The sequence below is a fragment of the Octopus sinensis genome, linkage group LG4, assembly GCF_006345805.1.
Source record: "Octopus sinensis linkage group LG4, ASM634580v1, whole genome shotgun sequence".
Lineage (NCBI taxonomy): Eukaryota > Metazoa > Mollusca > Cephalopoda > Octopoda > Octopodidae > Octopus > Octopus sinensis.
In genome coordinates this window covers 39,787,771-39,810,661 of record NC_043000.1, presented here as the reverse complement: position 1 = coordinate 39,810,661, position 22,891 = coordinate 39,787,771, and the positions used below count along the sequence as shown (strand labels likewise).

General features: G+C 35.8%; 1 protein-coding gene and 1 long non-coding RNA gene across 2 annotated transcripts in view; both read right to left on the bottom strand.

The window, feature by feature from the left end:
* The window catches only part of LOC118763178 (zinc finger protein 98-like), a 48,801-nt gene that overhangs the window by 15,396 nt on the left and 10,514 nt on the right, over positions 1 to 22,891 (bottom strand). The window contains exon 3 of the mRNA XM_036502625.1: positions 20,915 to 21,035. Coding sequence (XP_036358518.1) covers positions 20,915 to 21,035 — 121 coding nt within the window. The remainder of the gene's footprint in view (positions 1 to 20,914; positions 21,036 to 22,891) is intronic.
* LOC115210432 lies at positions 9,089 to 11,333 on the bottom strand. Its single transcript, XR_004998688.1, has 2 exons — positions 11,165 to 11,333; positions 9,089 to 9,391 (listed from the first exon to the last, which is right to left on the bottom strand). It is a non-coding gene; the product is annotated as an uncharacterized LOC115210432 (long non-coding RNA).

Here is a 22,891-nt window from a genome sequence, read left to right as displayed (position 1 = left end):
GCTTAATGATTCGTCAAAAGGCAACAACAGAATAAGAACTAGGCTAAAAAAACAAGTCCTGATGTCGATTTGTTCAAAGGCGGTGCTCCTGCATGGCCACAGTCAGGTGATTGAATCAAGTAAAAGAGTAATTCCACATCATCGCCTTCCTTCTATAGTCTGTGTATGGATGCTGTCATCATTTGGATCAACAAAACTGAGTGAATCGCTGACAATTTAACAGGGGTATACAAGTTGCCGAGACCCACACAGAAACACCCCAATCGAATATCAAACAGGTTTCATGAAATATCCGTATATTACCGTAGTCACTTCTGGTTTCTATTGTAAAATACACATTTTGAAGGACAACTTACTTTCATAGAATATAGATTTTTAGGGGAATTTTTAAGGAAAGAAAGAATAACCATTAAAAGTATAAAAGATTAAACCCCTCGCCACCCATCTTCTACTGGTTAATCCTTTCCCTCTTCTTTCGTTGGTGAAGTAATTCCCTTTTTCTTCTGTCGATTATTTCACCTTTTAATACTTTCTCTTTCACCATCTAAAAATATTTTGCCAAATAAGAATTTATATTCCATTATACAAACAAAAACAAATTCATCCTTTAACGACGGTATACTACATTATTAGGCGTAACTTCGGTATAGGTACCGGATACATTTCAAGAAACCCTATAAAAGTGATTTTTTTATATATATGGGGGGGGGGGGTATGATTAGGGTCGGGAGAAAAGGGTTTCTGTTATTTTCAGAAATGTAAACAAAACCACGTCCGGTACTTATGGTACCTATACCGAAGGATCGCCTCATAAAAGGCCCCACCCCCATCATTTTCAAATGCGTGGAGAAGATAATTTTTAAAAATCCCCCTCAAAACGAATAATATCCGATTTATGTGGACGAGCTATTTCGACACTCGGCCATAGTTTTCAGCATAATTTTCAATCTACAGGTATGAGGAAATAAAGTCGACGTGTATAAAGTATCCACAACCTCCATTCAGTTGTACTTTTCTTTACACAACAAATTCCTACATAATTCTTATCTACACCATCTGAAAGGTACTTTCAGAAATTTATGAGGAAACAAATTACTAGTTGGTTGGGCACACACAGAAAGTAAGGTACTACTTATGAAGAGCGGTCCCGGTGTGCACACTCGTTCACCCGCACTAGCTAGTCGATCCTACAACGACTATCTAGCAAAATAAATAAAAGACAAAAAACAGAGTAAGGATCGACTAGTCACGACTAGCTAGCGCGAGTACGCGCACCGGGACCATTCTTCTTAAATAGTACCCGATAGTAATAGCGAGAATCAATCGATAAATTAAAATAAAGTATTGGTTTCCAAACATTTCTGTGGTTGGAAAGTATTTGAGAATAGTTCTCAAACTAAAACACACAACAAACTAACCATGCAACGACGGAGATGGCAGAAGGTAGCTTCCATAGCTAGAAATAGCAACCAAATCACGAACAAATACGATCACTTCCATAGCAAGAAATAGCAGCCAAATCCCACATAATTCTTAGACATCTCACTCTCATAGCTAGAAATAGCAGCCAAATCTCGAACAGATCATAGACATCTTTTTTCTATAGTTAGAAATAGCAGCCAAATCTCGCACAAATCATAAACATATCTCTTTCGTAGCTAGAAATAGCAGCCAAAACTTGCACAGATCATGGACATCTCGCATTCATAACAGAGAGTAGAGGAGCAAAGAATTACGCGCCAAAAACCGAAAATTAAAAAAAAAACATTGAATATTTTCATTGTTTAATACTTACGCAATTGTCTTGTAAAGGATTGTGTTATTTATATGTGTATGTGTTTGTTGAAAAATGCATTATAAGTCCATATTTTAAGTATAATAAACGTATTATCATTTTCAGCTGATTAAAGAAATTCATTCAAAGGATTTGACCGGAAGTCAACGTCAAGTAGGAAACACGTTCAATGTGCATGCGTATCTCCCATCCTGTAATATTCCAAGCAGCAAAGTTATCTCCCTTTACCTACCCTTATTTTTTTTTCTATTTTAGACACAAGGCCCGAAATTTTGAGGGAGGGTGTAGTACTCAACTGGTACTTAATTTATCGACCCTAAAAGGATAAAAGTCGACCTTTATGTATCAGTATATTGAGAGCATTCAGTGTGCTTGTTTGCATTTCCAAAGATATTCTTGGATTATTGTTGACAGGTTGATGTTTGTTGCTTGTTAAAGAATTGTTCCCTACTTTGCTGGCCGTTGCGACAGAGAGGAAGCAAAAGGTGAGAGAGGAGACGTGATGCATTCATATATATTCAGGTGGAAGTTACAAAGAGAAAGAGAGATGAAGAGACAGAGGAGGAGAGAGAGAGAGAGAAAATGAGAGACAGACTGACTGAGAAAGCTAGAGACAAAAAGATCATTAATTATATTTTGTTAAAGTTGGAGGAGTTTGAGATTTAAAAAAGAAAGAGAGAGACAAGGGAAGAGAAATGTTTAATATTAAAGCAGGGGTGTGGAGGGAGAGAGTGAGAAAGGCGGAGTGAATGAGTTAATATATATATATACTGAGGAGAGTGGGAAGGGTCGAATCAGTTGTAGGTTGGAACAGATACATAAAGAGAGAAAGGGAGAGGGAAACGGAAAGAGAGAGAGAGAGAGAGAGATGTGGCAAAGTGGGACAAGAGGAAGTCCAGCAGGAGTAAAGCAAGGCAGAGAATGATTGATAGGAGATGGAAAAGGAAGTGATATAAAGGTTTACCGAAAGAGGGAGTCTATGAGATGAGAGAGAAAAAGAGGCAGGGTAATATGTAATTAGGTGTCAGGGTGTCATTCAGTATTTTTGATATGTTGGGTCTAGAGTATGGTTGAAGTATCCTTTCCCCAAAAAAGGGGTTGTGTTGTTGCGTCTCCAAATTCCATTTTCAGGTCTTAGGTTTTCTTGTAGAGGTAGGGGTGGTCTCTATGTTCTGTATGTGTTGTTTTGTCTGTGGCAGTTGTTTTCTTCCCATCTTTTGTGTTTGTTGGACCAATTTCCATTCCTGGGGTTCAGGTTTCCTTGTAGGTTGGTGAATGGTTCATATTGTATATTTGTATAGTTTTGATAGTGGTGGTGGTTTTCGATCCATAATGTAAATTTGTGGGGGTCACATGGGGTTAGTGTTTATAAGGTGTGGACTTGTAATTTAATTGTAGGTTATGTATTGATTTCTATCTACTTGTCTATTGTTCCATGTGTGTATCCATTTAGGTTGTTCAGCGTTGTGTTGGTGGTTGTTTGTATTCTCTTTGTTCTCTCCATGTTTCAAAATATACAATCAAACTTACCAATAATCCTACAAAGCCCCAAAATGAGAAACCTATCAAACAAATACTGCATAAGAAGCAGTAAACGCCAAGAGAAAAAGCTAACAAGAGCAAAATTCTCATCAGAGAATCAAACCGAATTCTTTGTGAAAGAATGTGGAGATAGTAGATGTGAGATCTGCAGTAACGCCATCTAAAAATATATAGAGGGAAACAACCAAATAACATTTAAGAGTGGACACACATTCAAAGCAAATGCAAACACGAATTGCAAGACACAGAATTTAAATTATTGCATAACCTGACCCACGTGCAAGGAGAACTATATAGGTGAAACGGGCGATTCTTTATGCCAACGAGCCAGAATTCACTGACATTGTATCCAACAGGGAGAGCTACAAAAAATTCCACTAAGTAAACACTTAGAAACATGTGGACAAGGAAGAATTGAGATCTTTCCCTTCTATAAATGCCCAAGGAATGACACCTTCTTCCGAAAAAATATGGAACAACACTTCATAGCAAAATTCTCCCCCAAACTGAATGGCTGATAATAATAAAATCACATCAACTTCCTTATAAACCCATCTGGAACCCTAAGATATATGCATGTGTGTGTGTGTGTGTATGTATATACAGAAATAAAAACGTTTTTGCATCCAGATTTTCCAACCCATACCAGCATTGGACAATGATGATAATAAATCCAGACAATTTTTTGAAAAATAACTTTCATTATCTTTATATATAAAAGAGAAGTTGCGTGTCTGTCTCCTACGATTTAGATTCCTAACTACTCACACATTTTGCGGTGCAGTTTAACCAAAACTGGGTATCTTATAGTCGTGATTCATATTGAGCCCTTCTGGGTATTAGCGCGCGTCTACTATGAGTCTACGGTTTAAAAAAAGTTTACCATCATTTTTTTCCATTTTAATGCGCATTTTTTCGCTATTATATAAGGGAAGTAACTCTCTGAAAATGTCTACGATGAGTCAACGATTTAAAAAACAATTTACCATCATTTTTTATGCATTTTTTTGCTATAACTCTCTAAAAATGCTTATATAGTTATTTCCCTTACAAACCCGAGCAACGCCAGGCGATACTGCTAGTTCCTAATCAAAACAGACCCCACTTTACAGTAACCACCTGGTCTTTCCATTTTTACAAACCAAGAATCAACTTGTCATCTATCGAAAGAACTGACCAACTTTATAGATATAAACACATTTTTTTTCTTCTTTCTTTCCTTCTCTTTTCCATTGACATTAAGAAAAAACAGATTTTTTCCCTTTGAAAACATTCTTTCAGACACCCTGGTAAGCTGGCTGAACCAAAGCAAGCATCTGTTCTAGCCACCTACTTAAAAATATATCTTCTTTTCCTTTTGTCTTTGTCTCTTGTTCAAAACACTTCCTTTCAGATACACAGGCTCACACACACACTTTCTCACTTTCTCCCTTCACTATCTCCCCATTCCTCTCACTCTTTTCTTACCCTATACACTCCACATTACTCTTTCGCCCCTCTCTCCCCACCCTAACCTATTTACTAATACAATAAAAAGAGACAAATCCCTTCACAAAATTTAAATCTGAAGAATCTATTAGAGTAGATGAAAGTGCTTATATGTGAATTGTAAAAACGTGACATGTTAATAAATATTTGTATATGTACAACTATCCAGGTCTCGGAGTACCTTATTTTTAGTAATATATATATATATATATACATACATACACACACACAGGTAACTATACAGTTTGCCATTAGGAAAGCAAGAAATGAAAGAGTAAGACAAATAGAGAGGCGTCTGCTGTTACCCTACGGATTTTGAACATTTCAAAAGTAACTGAAAATGTTCAAACTTCGAATATTGATGTACTTTTTTCACTCTGAATCCCAGTTTGTGATTAATTTATTCCGGAAATATTTTAGAAACTTGTTACAGAGGTTTAAAGCTTGGTCATTTTTCCAAATCAGAAAACAAGATTTGTACGTGATAGCTGTGATAAAATGGAAGCAAACACCAGAAGACAAAGTTTAAAACAAAATGAAGGAAATGTGTGAGAGATTAATATATATATATATATATATATATATATATATATAGAGAGAGAGAGATTAAAAGTGTGGTAATTAGTAGAGAGAGGCTGAAGGTGAAAGAGAGAGAGAGAGAAACATAAAAAGTGTGGTAATTAGTAGAGAGAGGCTGATGGTGAAAGAGAGAGAGCAGATCTAAAAGTTGAGTTATTTCTTATAGAATATACTTTTTTGTTATTATTATCCATGGGTGACTCTTCGAGATGATAATTATCATTCTTTTTTTATTATTATTTATAGATGATTTTGCTTTGGATGCTGATTTGGAAAGTGAAATTCGTTTTTCTGAAAACACACTGTTTCAGTGTTAAACATAAAATAAACCGAAAGACAAAGGGAGCCAACGACATTTAGCTGTCAGATACAATTCATATAAAAGGTACATTTATTTGATGCCTTTAACGAACAAACAATTTACACATCACAAATTCAGGGTATGAAATTTTGTAAATATAAACAATGGTCCAGAGTGTGCTCAGGCTTAATTTCACAATATTTTATGTCATCTTTCAGAAAAAAAAAACACTTTATGTATTGGTGAACTGTCAATATTCTTGGAGAGTATAAAGATTAAAGATGTAGTTTCAAAAGCGTTAGCTAACAGAGAGGACTGGAAATCATCTGAATATTGGAAGAGAGTTAGCTGTATGATGATGATTCACACTGGCCATAAAAGATGCTGACATTATGACTGCTTCTCAATGCTTTCTGAACATTGTAAAAGATGTAAGACATGACATGGACAGCAGCAACAGAGACTACAAAGTCATGACCAGCAGGAAGGAATACAGCAGGCTCATCTCTGGGTGTGTCAACAGTGAGGGTGACGTCATGCCACCACCACATCTTTGAACATGGAATCAGGTTACATTCAGACTGGACGTGAACCTGGAGACTGTGGTGAAACCTTGCTGAAGAAGGACACTGCCTGAAGGCTGTATGTGTGGCAGCAACATTTCACTGCTTGCCATACTTCCACAAAGACTCAGAAGTGGTTGTCAGAGAATTTCTACCACTTCTCCAGCCCTAATTCTTGACCTCTTAATTCTCCTGATTGTAATCACCTGGATTATCACTTGTGAGGCACAGTCTAGAAAGACACTGACTGCTCTGTTAGTAAATCAATTCTCACCTTGTAGCCAAGATCAAGGAGGTGTTTGAAGATTTTTCCAGGGACAAAGCGAGGGACACGTGTCAGGTCCTGGAGCTGTCTTGGGATCATGGTGGAAGCTGAGGGTGGCTACTTTGAGTAAACTGCTGTCTCCAAGCCATAATCTAGTTGATATTTTTTGATCTTTTAATATACTTAATAGATCACATGTGAACTGGCTTTTGTTTAGAATTATCAGCTAAATAACTATTTCGAGTTGTTAATACATAAAGACTGGGTGTAGTTGTTGTCCATCGTGTAAATATCTCTGAGTAGACAGGATAAGAGGGAAATGTTACATCTGTAACAGCCAACAAGTAAAGAGCCAAAAGCACATCTGTAGGTCTGTGACATTACGGAGACAAGGTATGTTGCCTCTGTTACACGTGTCAACTAAAAGAAAGAGAGCATTCTATTTACTGTTCCACCTTTATAAAATTTCATAGCTAAGCTAGGTCACAGTAACAAAAGATATTTCATAGGTTATCTAGGCTGAACTGAATTTAACCTCACATGTTGAAGAAGTGGATAAGTTTATCAGAGTGGAACAAAGTCGACAAAGGATAATGAGTAATCATAATAATTTGGACACTTGAAAACCTATCTCTGCAAAGTTTAATTTAAAGAGACCATTATTGAGAAACTAACAAGGAATCAGCCAGGTATGAGACACTAAACTACATTTATGCCACATGTTCTTCCTTTGTTGTCAGTTCCGTTTGTATTTGGGGGGGGGGGTCACTGTTTACGTGAATATTTGACAATTTTTACAATATTCTTGAGTATAAAAAAATAATAATGCAAGTTATTTTGTAATATAATTAATGAGAGAAGCATTTAAAATACAATAAACAGTAAATATGCTGTAATTACAGGATGTGATATTCAAGAAAGAATAATATATAGGGTTGTCAGGAGATTTGGTATAAGAGGTCCTTACACCAGGGAAAGTAAATACATGAGTGGGAGGTGAATATTGAAACAACAAAACAAAAAAATCTCAACTATAAAAACTGCCCTTTTCCTTCCTCCCTCGTATGAATATGTTTGTGTTTCATTAATTTACTATTTTGAGAGAATAATTTACCACAAACATCACAGTGATATGGCTTCTCTCCTGTGTGGACACGGTTGTGTTTCTTTAAGGCATCACTTTGAGAGAATGATTTACCACAGATATCACAGGGATATGGCTTCTCTCCTGTATGAATATGTTTGTGTGAATTTACATGGTCAATTCGAGAGAATGATTTACCACAGATGTCGCAATTATATGGTTTCTCTCCTGTATGAATATATTTGTGCTTTGCTAAGGCACTACTTCGAGAGAATGATTTACCACAGATATCACACTGATACAGTTTCTCTCCTATATGCATACGTTTGTGTTGTGTTAATGAACTACTTTCAGAGAATGATTTACCACAAATATCACAAAGATATGGTTTCTCTCCTGTATGAGTACGTTTGTGTGTATTTACATAGTCACTTTGAGAGAATGATTTACCACAGATATCACATGGATATGGTTTCTCTCCTGTATGAGTACGTTGGTGTTTCTTTAGGCCATTATTTAGTGAGAATGATTTACCACAAATATCACAATGATATGGTTTCTCTCCTGTATGAAAACGTTTGTGTATATTTAGGTGATAACTTTCATAGAATGATTTACCACAGATGTCGCAATTATATGGTTTCTCTCCTGTATGAATACGTTTGTGTGTTGCTAAGGCATCATTTCGAGAGAATGATTTACTACAGATATCACACTGATATGGCTTCTCTCCTGTATGAATACGTTTGTGTTTTTTTAACACACTACTTGCAGAAAATGATTTACCACAAATATCACAGTGATAGGGTTTCTCTCCCGTATGAGTACGTTTGTGTGCAGATAAATGAGAACTTTGAGAAAATGATTTACCACAGACCCCACAGTGATATGGCTTCTCTCCTGTATGAATACGTTTGTGTCCTGTTAACTCACTACTTGCAGAAAATGATTTACCACAAATATCACACTGATACGGCTTCTCTCCTGTATGAATACGTATGTGTTTTGTTAACGCACTACTTGTAGAAAATGATTTACCACAAATTTCACAGTGATATGGTTTATCTCCTGTATGAATACGTTTGTGTGCAGATACATGAGAAATATTAGAAAATGATTTACCACAGAACCCACAGTGATATGGCTTCTCTCCTGTATGAATACGTTTGTGTATCTTCAGATCATTACAAATTGAAAATGATTTACCACAAATATCACAATGATATGGCTTCTCTCCTGTGTGAATACGTATATGTTTTGCTAAATCACCATTTTGAGAGAATGATTTACCACAAATATCACAATGATATGGTTTCTCACCTGTATGAATATGTTTGTGCACATTTAGGTAACTTTTTTTCGAGAAGGACTTTGTACAGATATCACAGTTATATGATGTCATCTCTTTTCTCATGTGTTCAGGGGAAATCAATTTCTCTTTTCCTCTCAAATTCCAGTTAATATATTTTTCTTGCTTTCGTTTTTATACTTTATTCCTTACATACACTTCTGCTGCTGTATTTCTGTCCAGTGTTACCTTTGTTTAGCAACACTTCCAAAGATTTATCCAACTTTAATCAGCACACAGTCTTCTCTTCTTGACACTCTAGTCAGCAATGTTCAGAAATCTGGCTAATATTATTATTTCAGAGCAAATGTTTCACAAAAATTCTCCCAAAGAATTGTAGAAATCAAGTGATACTTCTGTTTTGTGTATTTTCCTTTAATCTTTAAAACATGGTCGACATTGAGGATTCTTCTCTCATCCGATGTTCTGAAATTATAGAAAAAAAAAGTGTAAAATGTAGAGGTCACCTAAAAAAAAAACAGGTTCAGTTCTATTGAGATAAACTGTAGAAACAAACATTTACCTTGACAACTTAACCAGATGGCAATAGTTCCATAAAGAAGTGCCAATCTCTCAGATCGATGGAATATGTGGAAGCGGGACACCAAAGAAGACATGGGATGGAGTGCTGATGAGCAAAATCAGGATGCTGAACCTTTCAGGTGATATGACAAAGAGCAAGATGCCTGCCACCTCGCTGTACTCAAGATGCCCCTTACTCCACAGCGGAGGTATTCAGACTCATCCCTCTGGTCACCAAAAGCACTTGTGACTGTTCTTCATAAAAATCAAACGGGCAGTTTCATGCAGAAATGCCACCATGTTAAAGCAACTATGTCATGCTACATAAAAGTGCCCATGCAGTGCCACACGAAAGCACTTATCTACACCATCTGAAACATACTTTCAGATAATTTTATTTCAAATTCCCCATTTTTTCAGAAAGTTATGAGGAAACAAATTACTAGTTGGTTGGGCACAGATCGATAGTAATACTGAGAAACAATCGATAAATTAAAATAAAGTATTGGTTTCCAAACATTTCAGTGGTTGGAAAGTATTTGAGAATATTTCTCAAATTAAAACACACAACAATCTAAACAGGCAACGACGGAGAAGAAAGTAAGTAGCTTCCATAGCGAGAAATAGCAGCCAAATCACGAACAAATCATAGATATGTCTTTCGTAACTAGAAATTTTGGGAGAAAAAACCCTGCGTCCACATACTACCTCCACAACACTGATATCAAGAAATCCTCTTGCGAGCATAACCTAGGCATCACTGTCAGCAGTGATTTGCGTTGGACAAAGCATATCTCTAAAATTGTCAAGAAGGCCGAGGGTGTCTTGGCATCACTCAGCAAGACTTTTGTTAGCCGCTCTCCAGCCATCTATTTAAAGCTGTATACAGCTATGGTACGACCACACTTGGAATTCGCATCATCAGTTTGGAACCCTTATCTTGCTCAGAACATTGACCTCCTGGAATCTGTTCAGAGACGTGCAACTAAACGCATACCCTCCATCAGATACCTACCATACTCTGAGCGCCTTGCTTCCCTGGGCATGGATTCACTGAAGCTCCAGCGTCTGGCGATAACCCACAAAGTTATCAACCACCTCACCAACAACAACACTGAACACCTTTTTGATCTCCATGTGTCCAACACACGTGAACATGCCTACAAATTCAGAAAACAGCACAGCTCCCATGACTTTCGGAAACATTTTTTCACGCTCAGAGTTGCTGAAGCATGGAACAAACTGCCTGCGTCAGTTGTTGACTGCCATGACACTGCATCCTTTAAGGCCCTCATCCTTTCCGAAATCCGCCGAAACTACACCTGATTGTCCCCCTTCCATACTCATACACATATGTGTATGTCATGACTCATGCACTGTTCTTTTCCTGATGCTTGTACATTTCCCTATGTACTATACATACACTTTAGATGAGTTGTAGTGCACCTGAGCACTGTACACAATGTTTTATTATTATTATATATTATATTACAGGCAAATTTTGCACAAATCATGGACATCTGTCTTCCATAGCAAGTAAAATAACAGCCAAATCCTGCAAGAATCAAGGACATCTCTCATTCATAAAACAAAGAAAAGACACAAAGAATTGAGGCACCAAAAACCGAAAGTCTCCAGAATTAAAAACATTGAACATTTTCTTTGTTTAATACTTACGCAAATGTTTCATAAAGGTTAGTGTTGTTATATATGTGTGCATGTGTGGTATTTGAGAAATACCTTATAAAGAATTATAAATCTATTATTATCAGCTGATTCAGTCAAAGGACATTTAACCGGAAGTCAACACCAAGTAGGATGCTCATTCAGTGCGCATGCGTATCCCCCCAAAATATTCCATGCAGCAAAGTCTAATTATCTCCCTTTACCTATTCTTTTCTATTTTAGGCACAAAGCCCGAAATTTTGGGGGAGGGTGTAGTACTCAACTGGTCCTTAATTTATCGACCCTAAAAGGATGAAAGATGACCTTTATGTATCAGTATATTGAGAGCATTCAGTGTGCGTGTTGTCGTATTTCAAGTATATTCCGAAATGTTGTATCAGACTATAAATGATTAGATTATAACAGTTATTATAGTCCATAGTTGTTATTATAGTGCACTGTTGTGCCATTCAAGATACTTTATTTTTTTAAAAAACAATACACAATGCTTCAAGCGAACTACAATACTCTCTCTCTCACTCACACACACACACATATATATATATATATATTCCATATTTTTTGGCTGCTATTTCTAATGAGTTCAGTATGTGGCAAAGTAATTTATTTTACTAAGCCCTTTATAAAATGTAATATTTTGAATTCGCCTTAAATGGTCCCTTTACATACTGAATACTTGGTGAAATTGATTAATAATTAATTAATTTTACCCTCAATTGTTGAAATTATAATTCATTTCTCTCTGTTTAATGCTTTGGTTTTCACCGATAAAACATGGTGTTTACTAGTTTAGCCCACGTGGGTGGAAAGGGAGGGCAGAAATTCTTCGCTTGCATATTTTGAATTTGTTGGCACTGTTAGTCTGAACGGATCTTCGGAGGTGAAAAGTCGCCAAAAGGGTATGCTCCTACTTTCAGTGTTTACAAATCCGAATTAAGAAATTTTGAGCTGACGAAAGAAATGTCGAATTGTATTTGGCTGATCTAGAAACGTACGTTCTCAAATAATCTGTGCACTTGTGATTTTTTAATGTTTTTACCCCCATACCTTCGTGGGTTATTTTGAGTAAACACTATCTGAGAGAAATTTTCTTTAAGTATTAGAAATGGCTAAAAAAATTTTTTTTTGGCTGCTATTTCTAATGAGTTCAGTATGTGGCAAAGTAATTTATTTTACTAAGCCCTTTATAAAATGTAATATTTTGAATTCACCTTAAATGGTCCCTTTACATACTGAATACTGGTGAAATTGATAATATTAATTAATTTTACCCTCAATTGTTGAAATTATAATTCATTTCTCTCTGTTTAATGCTTCGGTTTTCACCGATAAAACATGGTGTTACTAGTTTAGCCCACGTGGGTGGAAAGGGAGGGCAGAAATTCTTCGCTTGCATATTTGATTTGTTGTTGGCATGTTAGTGAACGGATCTTCGGAGGTGAAAATCGCCAAAAGGGTATGCTCCTACTTTCAGTGTTTACAAATCCGAATTAAGAAATTTTGACTGACGAAAGAAATGTCGAATTGTATGTTTGGCTGATCTAGAAACGTACGTTCTCAAATAATCTTTGCACTTGTGATTTTTTAATGTTTTTACCCCCATACCTTCGTGGGTTATTTTGAGTAAACACTATCTGAGAGAAATTTTCTTTAAGTATTAGAAATGGCTAAAAAAATTTTTTTTTGGCTGCTATTTCTAATGAGTTCAGTATGTGGCAAAGTAATTTATTTTACTAAGCCCTTTATAAAATGTAATATTTTGAATTCGCCTTAAATGGTCCCTTTACATACTGAATACTTGGTGAAATTGATTAATAATTAATTAATTTTACCCTCAATTGTTGAAATTATAATTCATTTCTCTCTGTTTAATGCTTCGGTTTTCACCGATAAAACATGGTGTTTACTAGTTTAGCCCACGTGGGTGGAAAGGGTGGGTGGAAATTCTTCGCTTGCATATTTTGAATTTGTTGGCACTGTTAGTCTGAACGGATCTTCGGAGGTGAAAAGTCGCCAAAAGGGTATGCTCCTACTTTCAGTGTTTACAAATCCGAATTAAGAAATTTTGAGCTGACGAAAGAAATGTCGAATTGTATTTGGCTGATCTAGAAACGTACGTTCTCAAATAATCTTTGCACTTGTGATTTTTTAATGTTTTTACCCCCATACCTTCGTGGGTTATTTTGAGTAAACACTATCTGAGAGAAATTTTCTTTAAGTATTAGAAATGGCTAAAAAAATTTTTTTTTGGCTGCTATTTCTAATGAGTTCAGTATGTGGCAAAGTAATTTATTTTACTAAGCCCTTTATAAAATGTTATATATATATATATATATAAAGAGAGAGAGAGAGAGATAATGATATAAAGGTTTTAGTAAGAGTGTGGGAGAATGTTGGGTTGGAGAGAAGGCAGAAGAAGCAGTGTTTTATATAGATGCTTCTCAAAGTGTCCTTCCATTCACAACTGAAAAACTATAAACTTTGAAGGACTTGCTTTCTGTTTCTAGAAAGATGTGAGACAATATGTTGGTCTCTTTCTTTTATAAATTCTTCTTAATTGTCCTTCAAATTTTTATATGAAAAACATAGTGAATTGAAAGTCACACGGCTTCTGATTCTAGAATGAAGAATACCAAGTATGGGAAAAGATTTTAGAAATGTTTCTTAATGTCCCTTTTAATTATTTAAAGAAAACAAATGCAAATTTGAGCGCAACTGGCTGTTATTTCTAGCATAATCTGAAATCATGTAGAGGACAATTATTTTAATAAAAGCTTCTTAAATTGTCCTTCAATGCTTGCACTATTTAATTTCTTCAATTATAAACTACAAAGTATTTATGTAATTAGTCATTAGTTAAATAATTGATTATTTAAATTAAGCTGCACCAAAATTTAAAAAGTAGCGTCTCTTAGAAATAAAAGAAGAGGGTAATAATATAACGAAGTGGAGGAGGAAGATAGAGATCAAGAAAGGAAAATAGAGAGGGATACTTAGGGAAGGGGAGGGACACATTAATGTATGAGGTTACAGAGAGGAAGAGAAACTGATATATATTATCAGTGAGGAAGGGGATGAGGTGAGCGGTATAGCAAGGGAGGCGGGGTTTAAAATAAATATATAATGAGGTGATGAGAGAGAGAAGACAAAGAGGGAGAAGTCGATTGCTATGTTTTGTGGGCGAGAGAGAGAGAGGAAAAAAAGGAGATGGAAATAGAAGGCAAGTGATCAGCAAAGACAGAAAGCAAGAGAGGGAAGGGCACTGTAATATATAATGAGGCAAACGATAAATACATTTACTAATAAAGGAAGGGTAAGAAGAGGGGCGGAGCCAGTGTACATTACATCGGGTGGGAGTGTTTAACGAGAGAGAGAGAGAGAGAGTCAGAGAACATGTAAGGAATAAAGAATATATAATGAAGAGCGGGGAAGTACAGAGTCAGGGCAAGGATAATAACTCTTACTACATCCCTTTTTGCTTTAAACTGTTTTCCTTTTTATTGAGCCTAATGAAATCTGTTTTCTTGCGCAAACTGTACAGATTTCCAAATATGATTTAATGAAAATAACACATCGAAGTGTTTATAACACATTATCAATAAATATCGAACACTTTTCTACGTCACTGATTCGTTTTTCGTTTGGCATCTCACAATTTCGCTTTTTTACACTTTCGTTTCTTAGTCTTTAATTAGTTTCTAGGGAACACAAATTAAGGAAAAGTATGAAGTTAGCCTCTCTTAGCAACACACAGCACACGTTTTCTGTCTCGCAACCCCCATCGACACATACACACGTTTATGTCCATTTCCTCTCTCTTTCACTTTATGCTGCCTTCAAAGACTGTTTTCACCTACGAAATAAATAAATAAATTTTACTGAATTTAGCGAATGCTGTAACTTAACAGTTGATTAAAAGTGACATTTGCCCGAGTTATATCGAAGGATCGCCTATATGTGTGTATGTAGTAGTTGAGAAATGTATTATTATCAGCTGATTAAGAGACATTCATTCAAATAACATTTACTCAGGTATCAACAGCAAGTAGGATTTACGTTCAATGCGAATCCCCTCTGAAATATTTAAGATGTTAGACGTCGCTGCTCACGATGCCCTTCCAGTCCTTTCTTGATTGGATCATTCTTTGCCATATTCGCCCAAATATTTCAACTGTCTTGATGTCTTCATTAAATCATTCTCGCAAAATAATGTTTTAACTAGTCATGTTTGTATTGTTATGAGAACATAACTATATAAACGTGAAACTTCAAAACGATAGGCATTTTAACCCCCGCCTAAATTCGGGGGTTAGTTTCGTAGATTTTAACCACAGCAACAATTAATCCATTCGTTGTTGCTCTGGTTTTTAGGCTGTTATTTACAGTTGGTTGACCTTTCTTTGCGCCAACCGTCTTATTTGCCACCTATAGAATGCAGAAATATGGTTTACTGTCAAAATTACTTCTATATGAAACAAAAACATCACCAATCAATAAGTCTAAATTTATTCGTACATGGAAACAAATAAAACACTTGTTGATAACGGCTTCTCCGCATTATATTGACGCTGGCTTATGCTTAATGTCCTATCCCCATATACTGTATTAATCCTTTCGTTACTGTATTTTGAGATGCTCTGTGATTCTTTCAATCACTGCTTCCCATTTGCTTGGCAGACAGTCATACCGTCATTTAAAGATGTTTTTGTTGGATAAAATTTGTTGAAAAAAAGCCGCAATAATTATGCACCAACCCAATAATCATAATCTGCACCCTCCGAAAGGTTTGCTGCTGAAACTTATAAAGGGGTAGACGTCGGGTCGTGTGAATTTACCAAAACTCCACTCCCGAACCCCACGGAAGAAATCTTTAGGTACACTCAATCTACAGGATCCAAGAGATTATTTGTTGAAAGTTTTAGTAAAAAGTATCCATTTTCTGGAAGTTATGAGACAACAAATTCGGGGTGGGGAACACAGCTATCCATGATTCTGGAACGTTGTTCCTCACTCCTTTAGAACAAAGATCGCCATTGCAATTCTTTTCTCCACTTTGTCTTTTCAAACTGAAATATGTAATTTTTCCATTTCCAAACTTGGCAACGATGGACAGTGTAGAAGGTAGCTTCCACAGATAGAAAAAGACACCAAACCCACACAAATCAAAGACATCTCTCTTCCACACATAGAAATAGCAGCCAAATCCCACACAATTCAAAGTCATCTCTCTCCCATACCTAGAAATAGCAGCCAAATCCCACACAAAACAAGGATCTCTCTTCCATAGTTAGAAATAGCAACCAAATCCCACACGAATCAAGGACATCTCTCATTCACATAACATAAAAAAGACACAAAGAATCGAGGCGCCAAAAACCGAAAGTCTCCAGAATTAAAAACATTGAATATTTTCATTGTTTGATACTTACGGAAATATTTCGTAAAGGATAGTGTTGTTTATATAGGTGTGTATGTGGCAGTTGATAAATGCATTATAAGTATTATAATTAGCTGATTAAAAGAAATTCATTCAGACATTTAACATGCAGTAGGAAGCACGTTCAATGCGCATGCGTATCTCCTCTTGACATATTTACGTCAGTTAAATCTTAATTACCTCCCTTTACGTATTGTAGTTTTTATCCGCAGCAATTAATCCATTCATTGTTGCTCCATTTTTTTTAAAGTTTGTTAAATTTTTTTCTTAACGCCAACCTCTTCCCTGCCTCTTATAGCATAGACTAACATGGTTTACTGTCGATATCCCATGTATATGAAATCACCAGTTATTGAATCTATATTTACTCATACATGAAAACAAATACATTAGTTGTTGATAGCTGCTTTCCTGCACTATATTTAACATCGCTCTATCTATATTCTTCTATTTGTTTCAGTCATTTGACTGTAGCCATGCTGGAGCATCACCTTGAGATAACTTACCTCCATGATATTTATAATACAAATAATTTATTTCGGATTTTGAATTTATTTTGTGTGTGTGAAGCCTATATAGATGTTTGCCCCAAATGAGATTCTTTATAACACTTATATCAACACTATGCTGAGCTGAGCTCCCCTTTGGTCATGACTGACCGTGGGATTGCACCTAGAAAGTTACCCTCCCAGTCACAAGTCTGGGCAAGGTTGTTTATGGAAGACCAGCAGTCGCCCATGCATACCAGCCAAACCTCTCCATGCCACCAGTGTTATCCAAGGAAAAGACAAAGATCTATATACCTTGGCACGTGTGACGTCGCAACTCATTTCTACAGCTGAATAAACTAGAGCAACGCGAAATAAAGTGTCTTGCTCAAGAACACAACACAGAGCCCGGTCTAGGATTTCAACTCACAACCTCATTGTAAGCTTGACGCTCTAACCACTCTAACAGTTAAATGCACATCTTCCGAAGTAATCTGAATTTTATTCCCTAAATACAAAGGGTTTTTATGGAATTCCTTAGAGGTCTATAAACACACACATATATACAAGCATACCTCGGCTTAAGTCATTCTCAATTGTACGTAGTTTTCAAAAATAATGTGGGAAAATAAAAATGAAGTAGTCATTTTGCTCAACTTTATGTCTGTCCACCATAAATACGGGAATCGTAACATCGTTAGAAAATCATTAAAAGCGCATAAAATTACATTACTGTCAAATAAACAAGAATAAAAGCATATAAAACCATATTAAAATATGCACAGTAAATGTTAAGATACACACCATAAAGTAGTGTAGCTTAGTGAATGAAATCTTGAAATCAGTTGTGTTGTCTTATATATCAGTCTTTTGGAGCTCATATTGCACTGTAGTTCCAATATCTACCATAGGCGTCTTTGTCACTCGTGGTTCCTGCAACTGTTTTGAATTCAGTTTTGTTTACGTCTGTTTATTGGCTACTTTCTCACTCATTTGTGACTTTATTTTTTGCCCCCCCCCCGGCTCCTATGAAAATTCATAGTGAAAGTGGTTAAGTGCTGGAAGATAAACTGGCGATGATAAAATACCATAAAAAGGTGAAAGAGCGGTAGCAATTGCACAATCTTTTGGGATGAGTCACACAACTGTATCGATGACTGTACATAAGGACAAGATTTTAGTACATACTGTACTATATTGAAAAATAAAATTTGTTTGCAAGCTTAAAATATGTTTTTATTAACCATGTATTATTAAATATGTATTCATAAATAATGTACAGAACTGAGAAAAGTTATTATCGGTTTAGCCTAAAGACAAGTTAATTCAACTGAAGTCATATTTCCTGGAACCAATTAATGATGTAGGGTGAGGTATGCCCGAATATATATATGGGGGGGGGGCTCCCCACTGTCAAAATTATTGTCACCATCACTCTTCTAGTACCCCGCTCCCTCAATTGTTACAGATGTTGCCAACTTCCCTTCCACAGACACTCTAAGACCATGACTACTGCCAGCTATAGCCTCAAGTGCCACCTTGATGCATAAGATCCTTCAAAATACTTCTAGTTCAGTCTCACTTTTTCTCCTAAATGTGATTAGCCATGCAGCTCCTCCACAACAACCTGCTCTACTCCAAACCCTTCCCTCATAGACTTACCCCTAACTACCTTAGAGCAGCAACATCTTCCTTCCCTGGTTTTGTTCACTGGCGAGCTACAGTATGCCCTCAGTAGTGCCAGTGATCTTAGTAAAGGACACAGTACAGTGTGCAAAGTGGTTAGGGTTAGGAAATGCATCCAGCTGCGGAAACCATGCCAAAGAAGACACTGGAGAACAATGCAGTCCTTGACTCATTGGATCCTCATCAAACCGTCTGACCCATACCAGAATGGAACATAGACGTTACATGATGATAACGTGTTTGATAGCAATATACTAAAAGATAAAAGGGACAAATGAGAGTTAGCTGCCCAAAATACTTCATATAAGAGATAAAATTATAAGATGCCTTTAAGAAACCAACATTTTACACATCACAAGATCAGAGTCTGCAACTTTGTAAATATAAACATTGGTACACAGGGTGTTCAAGTTACATTTCAAGATATTTTTTACATCTCCTTTCATGAAAAACTTCATGCATTGTTGAACAGTCTGGTGCTGGAGAGTTGAATAAAATTAATCCAACAAGAAGGACTGGAAGCCATCTGAATATTGGACCTCTCATATGTTCACATTACAAAGGCTTTTTTGTATTCATGCTCCATATTTAGTTTCCTTTCATATTTGCACTTCCATGCCTTTTTATTTTCAATCATGGATTGCAACCATGACATTCTCCTTCTGCACACACATCCCACAACTCGATTTTTTCTGCTACATTATCCTGCAAAACAGAGTACTTCATATGTTGAGTCTTGAAGCTGTAGAATATTGCCCTACCACTTTTATTTTCCCATTTTTCCTCCTGGCTAAATAGACCTGTCTCCTAGCTTTTCTTCAAGCCTCAAGCTATCTCCATTCTTTCAAACCCTTTAAGATGTCTCTGCTTTTATTGCTCTGTATACTTCCCTGTTCAACCATCATGTCACCCTTCACCTGGCTGGCATTTTGCACCAGCCATAGATTTGTTCTGCAGCTATACTTGAGCTGTCTTATAGGAACTTCCACTTGTCCTCTCTCTCCTCCTTTTCATCAATGGCTTGTTTACGACATCACATCTCCAACTGTTTTAAGGATCCCTAAGTTTCTACGACATCTATTTCATATTGGCTCTATAGACATTCAAAAGCTCAAAGTCTCAAAACACTAACTGCCAACCTATGTTGTTAAGTCTATTCTTTACCTGGGAAGAACTGTGCATTCACAAGTATCTGCCTATCCCGTTTTCTAGTGAGAATGTCGCCAATCTGGCTGGTGGGTCACCAGATTTATAGTTGATCAAGAGATTGGTAGTTTATCTTGATTTCTGAAGTTAGGGTTACAAAAACATTGTGGGGTTGAGAAGTAAACTCTCCTCCAAAATGTTTATAATCAATTTTATGAAAATTTTAATCTGGACCTATATAAACTCAGAAAAGTGTAATTTCCATTAAAACCATTAATCAAAAACTAACAAGGAATCAGTCTGGTGAGGGGCACTAAACTGTACTTATGCCTCATGTTCTTCCTTTGTGGTCTCTTCTGTTTTGTACTTAAGGCCATTGTGTGTTTAAATTTTACAATATTCCGGTGTATAAAAAATGCCATAACTTATTGTAAAAAATATTTAATGAGTGAAGAATTTAAAATACAAGAAACATGCTGTAATTACAGGTTGTGATATAGAGTTGTTGAGATGATGAAATTTGGTATAAAGGTACTTAGGGAAAGTACCTTTATACCAAGGAAAGGAAACTGCATGAGTGGTCCAGAAAGATGAATATTATAAAAACAAAATAAAAAAATCTAAAATTTATAGAAATATTTTAGTCATAATTTACATTGCATAAAAACAAGAAACTACCCTTTTCCTTTCTCGCCTGTATGAATATCTTTGTATCTTGTTAAGTTACTATTTTGATAGAATGATTTACCACAGATATCACAGTCATAATTTACATTGCATAGAACACAAGACTATTGAACAAATATGGCAAAGAAGAAACTACCCTTTTCCTTTCTCCCCTGTATGAATATATTTGTGTCTTGTTAAGTCACTATTTTGAGAGAATGATTTACCACAGATATCACAGTCATATTGCTTTTCACCTGTATGAATACGTATGTGTTTTGTTAAGACATTATTCTGTGAGAATGATTTACCACAGAAATCACAATGATATGGTTTCTCTCCTGTATGAACACGATTGTGTTTTGTTAAGGCAGTACTTTCAGAGAATGATTTACCACAAATATCACAGTGATATGGCTTCTCTCCTGTATGAATACGTGTGTGTTTTATTAAGGTAGTATTACCAGAGAATGATTTACCACAGATATCACAATGATATGGTTTCTCTCCTGTATGAATACGTTTATGTGTAGTTAAGGTAGTATTACCAGAGAATGATTTACCACAGATATCACAATGATATGGTTTCTCTCCTGTATGAATACGATTGTGTTTTGTTAAAGTATTTTCTGAGAATGATTTACCACAGATACCACAATGATATGGTTTCTCTCCTGTATGAATACGTTTGTGTCGAGTTAAGTGACCACTTTGAGAGAAAGATTTACCACAGATATCACAATGATATGGTTTCTCTCCTTTATGAATACGTGTGTGTCCAGTTAAGTGACCACTTTGAGAGAAAGACTTACCACAGATATCACAATGATATGATCTCACTCCTGTATGAGTACGTTTGTGCACAGTAACGTGGCTACTTTGAGAGAATGATTTACCACAGATATCACAATGATATGGTGTCTCTACAGTATGAATACGTTTGTGTATAGATAAGATATCACTTTGAGAGAATGATTTACCACAGATATCACATTGATATGGTTTCTCTCCCGTATGAATATGTTTGTGTCTAGATAAGTTACTACTGTAAAAAAATGATTTATCACAGATATCACAATTATATGGTTTCTCTCCAGAACGAATATGTCTGTGCATAATTAGCTTACTTTTTTGAAAGGACTTGAGGGGAAACCAATTCTATAATTTTCTTACTCTTTTCTATTACTTTTCCTCTCAAATTCCAGTTAATATATTTTTCTTGCTTTCGTTTTTATACTTTATTCCTTATATACACTTCTGCTGCTGTATTTCTGTCCAGTGTTACCTTTGTTTAGCAACACTTTCATAAATTTATCCAACTTGAACCAGCACACAACCTCTTTTTCTTGTCACTCTAGTCAGTACTGTTCAGAAATTTGGATAATTATATTATTTCAGAGCAAATGTTTCACAAGAAGTCTTCCACTGATTTGTAGAAACAATGTTACACATCCCTTTGGTGTAATATTATCCTTTAGTGATTAAAATATGATAGATAATAAGGATGCTTCTTCTGGTATCTGATGTTCTGAAATTATAGAGAAACAACGGTGTAAAATGTAGAGGCCACTTAAAAAATACAGATTCATTTCTATTGAGAGAAACTGTAGAAATAAAGATTTACCTTAACAACTCACCTGGATGCCAATGGTTCCAGAAAGAAATGCCGATCTCTCAAAGAAGACGGAACATAAGAAGTGGGACACCCAAGAAGACATGGGAATCCCAATAAATTAACAATTAGTATTAGGTTTCGACGATAAGTCTTGGGGTCGATTCTCTCTAAAGCCCTTCAAGGCGGTGCTCCAGCGAAGCAACATTCAAGTGAGTGAAACAAATAAAAGTTCATCTCCCATTGTCCAAGAAACTGAGTGAATCATTGACAATTTAATGGGGATATACAAGTTGCCGAGACCCACCCAGGAACACCCCAATTGAATATCAAACGTTTCATAAAATATTCGTATATTACTGTCATCAATTCCGGTTTCTATCGTAAAATACACTTTTTGAAGGACAATTTACTTTCATAGAATATTGATTTTCATTTAACAACAGATTTTTGCAGGAATAAAAGAAAGAAAAAACAGTAAAAGTATAAAAAATTAAACCCATTCAGCCCCACTTCTTTCTTTCCGTTTCGTTGATGAGGCAATTCCGTTGTATTCTCTCGATAATTTCATCTTTTATACTTTTAATGTTTTCTCTTTCATGTAGTAAAAGGCAAACTTACGGTTCTAGTATACTTTATGTCAAATGACCACGTGTATTTGTTTACATATGATCGTCGATTTC